The sequence below is a fragment of the Acyrthosiphon pisum genome, chromosome A1, assembly GCF_005508785.2.
Source record: "Acyrthosiphon pisum isolate AL4f chromosome A1, pea_aphid_22Mar2018_4r6ur, whole genome shotgun sequence".
NCBI lineage: Eukaryota > Metazoa > Arthropoda > Insecta > Hemiptera > Aphididae > Acyrthosiphon > Acyrthosiphon pisum.
The window spans coordinates 45,453,897-45,460,463 of NC_042494.1; the positions used below are offsets into that span (position 1 = coordinate 45,453,897).

A 6,567-nucleotide genomic window follows, 5' to 3' on the forward strand; every position below is an offset into this window, starting at 1 on the left:
CAAGACTCCTTATAAGGGTATCTACCTTTATCAATAAAAAAATGTCTATAAGTAAGTCAAATTAAATTTTTATGAACGTTTGAAGTTCAAATTTTTACAACATTTGGATATTCACTCGAAGTCTCATGTAGCGATTTTCTTATTTTGTTGTAATCCAAAAACCAATAACCATAGATTCTTGAAATGTATATCATATTTTTATTTTATCAATTCCTATACTTGATAAAAATTTCAAAATATTTTAACGTGTTTTGAGCTGTTTATACGGGCAATTTAAAAATTGTTTTCTAAATATTTCAACAAAATTTTATTTGTTAGGCCAAAAAGCATCAGAGTTGATTACAAAGCTCTTGATATATTGCTTAAATAGCAGTGTAAAAATAGAAAAGCACAATTTTTTTTTATATGTATTTAAATTTCAATTTTCGACAATATTTATGAAATTTAATATTTAAAAATGATTTGGTTGTTATAAAAGTATGTAACCTACTGTACGGCAGAGCGATATCCACTTACCCACCTTTTTCCTTATTTTTTTTAGTTTTTAATAATATATTATTTATATTTCACTATAAAATGTTCAGATCCAATATAATATGATTTTCAGTTAATCCAATAAGTATGTTGGTAATGAACAACATCAAATTATTATGCTTATAATAATAATCTTTATTGACGGAAATTAATTCCAATTTCAAATGAATAGCAACAGATTGTGTACACAATTATAACGTCTTAGTTAAATTTAATTATAAATTATAATATTCTTCTAAATATAACAAATGTAAATACTGATAAGATCAGTGTCATACTGCTATAACTAGAGATCAAAAGACCCAGGTTCGAAGTGTCTTAAACAAATTATAAGGATAAAAAATATAATTTTTTTTTTTAAAACGTTGTTTGATAACGACTTGAAATCATATAAAAAAAATATTTTCATAAATGTTAATATTTCTTGAAAAAAGGAATGTCTTATGTTAAGCTAATTACCTGTTATAACTCTATGATTATATTTGTGACGAAAACTTTTAAAACGAGCTATAAAATAAATCAACATGTGTAATTACTTAAAATTCACTTTAATAGTATTATATACAGGGAATCGTTCATGAATAGTACGTATATTTTTTTTAAATAGTGTAGGTAATGATTTTTCTCTCGCGTCTATAGGGCTAATACAAATAATTACAATATAAATCGTATAGTTTTAGTAGATTTATCATTTATGTCGTAATTATGAAGAAAATGAAAAGCATCTTTTTAATCATGTCCACCACACCCCGCGTCTAAACTAGCCAACTCCTTTTGATGCGATCTAACGCCAACGTTAAAGTATCGTTGTTGGCTTAAAGGGGCTGTGAGGTGTGTAGAATTCGCTCCGAGTTGAAACTCGGGGCTGTAGATAAACATTTTATAGAGCCACATATCCGTTAAAAACGTACCTATAGTCACGAACTTGACTGATGAACCAATTGGTATATAATGATGCCACGACCAATATATGTAATTTTACGTAGATACTTGATGAAATAAATTTAAAAAGTTTTTGGAAAATTTGAGTATGCTCGGCCCGGGCACGTTACGCCACTGGCGGCGGCGGCAAATTACAAACTATTGATCAGACCGCGTGCACATATTTCTCCACCCACCACCCCATCACGGCGGCGGCGACAGTTCAATTGTCTGAGTTCTAGCCATCGCTGCTGCGGACTGCAGTCGGCGAAACACGCGACCGCGATAGACCATGTAAAAATCATTACACCGTCATTGTTGCAGTATTATATAACAACAATATTATATAATACACCATTATGTTGAGCCAAATCTACCTATAGTCCATTCGTGTAAAGCGTATTCGTCAGTCGTGCGACAACCAAACTACCCCCCGTACATACTACATACCCGCAGAATTCGCCCACTACAAAGTTACTTGCTCGTCAAATCCACTCACCGCGTAACATTACCGTCTACCTCCATTCGCCTAGCCCACCTAAAACAGACGCGTCGTCGTCATGCCTGTGGCCGATGAGCAGTGACGTGAGCCGGCGATTCTCGTCGGCCGTCGGTGGCGGCGGCGGCAGTGGCTGCAAAAAAATGCGGAAACGGAAGGAACTGGACGCTCTGACAGGATGCACGGTGGTCGGCGTCAACCGGAACCGCAGGCTGATGACGTGCTCGTCCGACTCGGACTCGTGTTCGTCGTCTCGGGCGCCGCCCACGCCCATAAAGCTCCGGCGGCAGATCACACGCAGGCGGAAGCGGACGTTCGTCGCCGACACCTGGTGCAGCGCCCTGAGGATGTTCCTGACGTTTGGCTGCGTTGTGTGGGTCGTGTTCGAGACGTACACGTTCCTCGACGTGCGCAAGATCCAAGCGCACTTGCAAACGCAACTTGACGAAGGTGTGTGACGGGGTGGGCATCGTTGTGCGGTCGTGCTAAGGGTGGGGGGTTGTTATTTTCGGCGAACTGGCAGACTATGCGTGGTCTATATTGCCTAAAGATAATGATGATAATCGTATTATGTACAGTAATATTATTCTCTTGTTGCTATGAGATGTCAGTGAAAATGTGGATACTGTTGAACCCAAAACATAGTCATACGGTGTAATTTGTTCACCGAGTTGTTCACTGTTCACGTATTTTTTTGCATTATTATTCTAAACATCAATACATTTTTTTCCAGTTGCCGCCGGCAATCGTGGAGTTCCAGATGACCTACAGAAATGTCATGCCATGTCTAAACAGCTTCAACAAAACCAAACCGAAATCAATCAACGTCTAACAGTGTACGACGGACAGATAACAAACTTAACACTACAGGTATATTTTTATATTTTACCACAGGCCGTTCCAATTGAGAAATATTTTATTTCACATTACTTTATTCAAATTGTAGGTTGCTAATTTGGGTTCAAGATTATCGTTAGTTGAGAAGAAAATCAATGAGAACACAGACCTTTTATCAAATCCAGATGCCACAAAAGATCCATCCATAAAAGTCCTATCATCAGAAGTTGCTAAACTTGGTAGTACTTATCAAGACTTAAGCGGTAGTGTAAAATCGCTCAAAGATACTACTAGTTCATTACAGTCATACCAAACAACATTGAAAGCCAACATTACTTCAATAAGTGTATGCAATAACAAATATTTTTGAAATATTTAAATAAAATTATTTTTACATTTCATTTTTTATCAAATAGGAAAAGTTAAATAATGTTGGTAGTATTAAAACTGATGAAACTATGATCAACAATGTATCTGGAAAGTTACATGAACTAATTGAAAGTGTAAGTTTGAATGTCACGACCTTAAACCGAACACTTACCAGCCGAATAGATTGGTTATCTGGAGATCAAAAAACCAATGGGGTAAGTAATTATGAGTACCTACATTATAGTATTTGAAATATAGTTATAAATATTATCTTATATTTTCTAAGATTTTATTATAATCTGAGACTGGTTTAATACATCTATAACAATCTATATTTTGCAGGCAGAAATTGAGAAATTGAAAGAGGACAGTCAGAAACTAATAGCTCAAGTAAAAACAATTGACACTAAATTAACGACATCATTTAATGAAGTGAACTCAAAAGTAAAGTATTAGGTATTAATTATGAATTATTGCTATACTAATATTTTTATTATATTACAGGTTATATCTCTAAGAACTCAAATTGACAAGATTGCAACTAATGTTACCAGTTTACATGCTCAATCAAATTCCGATGACTCTCTAACGAGTTCTGGTCAATTAAAAGGTAAAATATTATGTTAGTAATGGGGCTAGTAAATTTTTACACATAGGCAAGATAGAATAAATTATTGTTCCACTCCTATAGTTTGATAATTTTTCAAAAAATTTCGCACTTGTAAAAAAGTATTGTTAAAAATAGGTTCTTGAACCATCATAAACCTCAAATTTTAAGAAATACAAACAGTTTGAAGCTTGAGAAAAATAAACCAATATCCATTATTATGTATAATCGTATATATTTGGAAGATAAATTATTCCTTTGAAAAAAATAAAAATAAATAAATAAACGTATTGGAATAAATTATTATTTAGTATGTTCATGGTTGATTAGTATAATTAAGTTATATAAATATATAATATCAAAGTATCAATCTTTCTGAGTTTCCACATTGAAATGTTTATTACCATAGTTCTTAACCCTTTGACGAGTATGGACGTATATATACGTTTTGTTGAAACGCGCCTCAGGGAGTATGGATGTATATTTACGTTTTACACAAAAACCTTATTTTATGTATTATGTTATGTCCGTATTAAATTGACGATAATTTGTGAATCGTGTGCTGCTATCAACTGGCTAGGATAGGACGTATATTTACGTCTTTATTAAAATACCGGTATCGTATTTAAGACATAAATATACGTCTTTACTTTAAATAATTTATCCACGTTAGTCATTCCTAATTCACTCCCTGGGTGTAAACTAATAAATCCCAATTCACTCTCCAAAGAGTTAACAATGAATGAGCTTTTTTCAACCTATATAGATTAGGTTGATAAGCTCCAGCTTGCAATTATACAAAAGTAGCTAAATTTTTGGACTTTTGGTTGCTCCAGACTTTTATTGTGGAGTTGTTGTTTCATCTTTAACATCCCAAGGTTACATAATTACGATGGTGGACTAGCTAACTACCTACATAACATTATTAAAAATTTTACATTATCTTAAATTCTATAAATATTAAAAGAACTTGTTATTCGAAATTTTTTTTATATAGACACACATCTTAATATGTATTAGTGAAATTTGTAAAAACCAATATTACGTATTAACATTTTATTTTTATTTTCAGGTGATAAAAATGGAACTCAGACAAAATCCTAATATTAGTATTTTTTGTGTTTTATTGTATGTGCACAATTTTGTTGAATAATTTTGTTTTATTTTTTCTTAATATAATAGTTTAAATGTTTACGTTTATATTTGAGTTAATGAGTCTTGTTTTGGTATGATGTTTGATTTGTAATTTTAAAAAATTGTACCCAAAATTAATTCGTCTAATCTATTTTATGGACTATTTGATAGTAATATTTATAATTCCTAATAAATATTAAAATCAAAATTTGTAAAAAAAAATAATTTTAACTGAGACTATATAATGACATTTGAACTTTATACATTTGAAAGCAATGTTGTTTTTTGCCGTTAATGTTGTACTTTTTTTCTAGTATAAACATTTGAAAATTATTACAATAAAAAAAAAAATTATTTTTCTATATTCATCAAAATTAATTTTATCTAAGCTTGTGAACTTTTATTGTCTTACAAGCAAGTGTAAAATTACAATATGGTAGGCTGTAACATACATTTAAATTTTAAATGTGCAAACTACACTTTATGTAGGTACAGTTATAGCTGCAATAAATTATTCAAATCATATGACAATTTCAAAGTACTTTTATTGACATTTTGTCATAACTACATATAGTATACATTATATCAGCTATAATTAATATCATAGAACAATATAGAAGCAAAACTCGATCAGCTGATTGGAGTCTTGGTTACCTATGATCTGAAGTCTGAACCTACGAAAAACATGAAAACGGTTCCACGCACCAACATGATGTTAGACCCATGGTTACCAATATTATGAAAACGGTTCCAAGACTATGGCAGGATACGTTACGCGGGGTCGGCTTGTTTACCATTCCCTATTTCACGTATGCCACACCCCCATGGAACCGTGTTCAAGGCCACAATCACCTGACTTGGCCAGTTCACGGAGTTTCGTACCCCTGATATTATTCAGTAGGCAAATTGTTTTTTTTTAAGTATCAAGTGATATGTTAACAACTATACCAGAATATAATGAAAACAAAAAATAAATAATAGATAATATTTATATGAAGTTTTAATTTCTAAAACTGTTGGCGATACATAATTCGTAAAAAACATTTGAATTACAATTTTATATTAAACAATGTTGTGTTTTCATAAGCCAACATTCTTTTGGCATTTATTCAACATTAATATTTCATTGTATGCAATGTATGTTTTGTTGCACCGAGTTAAGTTTACAAAAATGTTTAAGCAGACACTCACCTTAATAATTATTATTCAATACCGTAAAATGCTCTAAAATATTAATCAATACCCTAATAATATTTAGAAGATACCATAAAATATTAAACAAAACTAAAAGAAAAAAAACACCCCAAAGCTGAATACCGTAGGTCATTGATGGTCGAATAATTTGTTTGTAAATTAAAAGTTTGGTGTTGAGTGGAAGATTTGATTTTAGGAGGTTTCTAAGTTTATGAAGTTTGAGGTTAAGAGATTATCTCTTAGTTTTTATGTGAGTGGCCCAGGTAAGTTGTTTGTCAAGATGGACTTCAAGATAACGAATTGCTTCTTTAGAGGGAATCATGTCATCATTAAGATTTAAGAGTCATGGCCCATGGAGGGGGAGGGTGTTATACATTTTTACAGGTTTTTTCTATCTTATTAGAATTTGTGTTAATGTGTTATCTATATTACTTCAATGTAGGTACTCGATGTACCTATACCTAAAGGATGA

At 32.0% G+C, this 6,567-nt stretch overlaps 1 protein-coding gene across 2 annotated transcripts in view; it reads left to right on the forward strand.

The window, feature by feature from the left end:
- Nucleotides 1-5,265, forward strand: part of LOC100166300 — a 10,072-nt gene extending 4,807 nt beyond the window's left edge. The window contains exons 1-7 of one of the 2 annotated variants that reach the window (XM_003245512.4): nucleotides 1,669-2,404; nucleotides 2,688-2,824; nucleotides 2,901-3,137; nucleotides 3,208-3,375; nucleotides 3,503-3,604; nucleotides 3,665-3,770; nucleotides 4,840-5,265. In XM_003245512.4, the coding sequence (XP_003245560.1) occupies nucleotides 2,029-2,404; nucleotides 2,688-2,824; nucleotides 2,901-3,137; nucleotides 3,208-3,375; nucleotides 3,503-3,604; nucleotides 3,665-3,770; nucleotides 4,840-4,871 (1,158 nt within the window). In that variant the 5' untranslated portion in view covers nucleotides 1,669-2,028 and the 3' untranslated portion in view covers nucleotides 4,872-5,265. Of the gene's footprint in view, nucleotides 1-1,668; nucleotides 2,405-2,687; nucleotides 2,825-2,900; nucleotides 3,138-3,207; nucleotides 3,376-3,502; nucleotides 3,605-3,664; nucleotides 3,771-4,839 lie in introns of those variants that run through there. The other variant, XM_001948023.5, reaches the window with a different exon arrangement.
- Nucleotides 5,266-6,567: the final 1,302 nt, after the last annotated feature.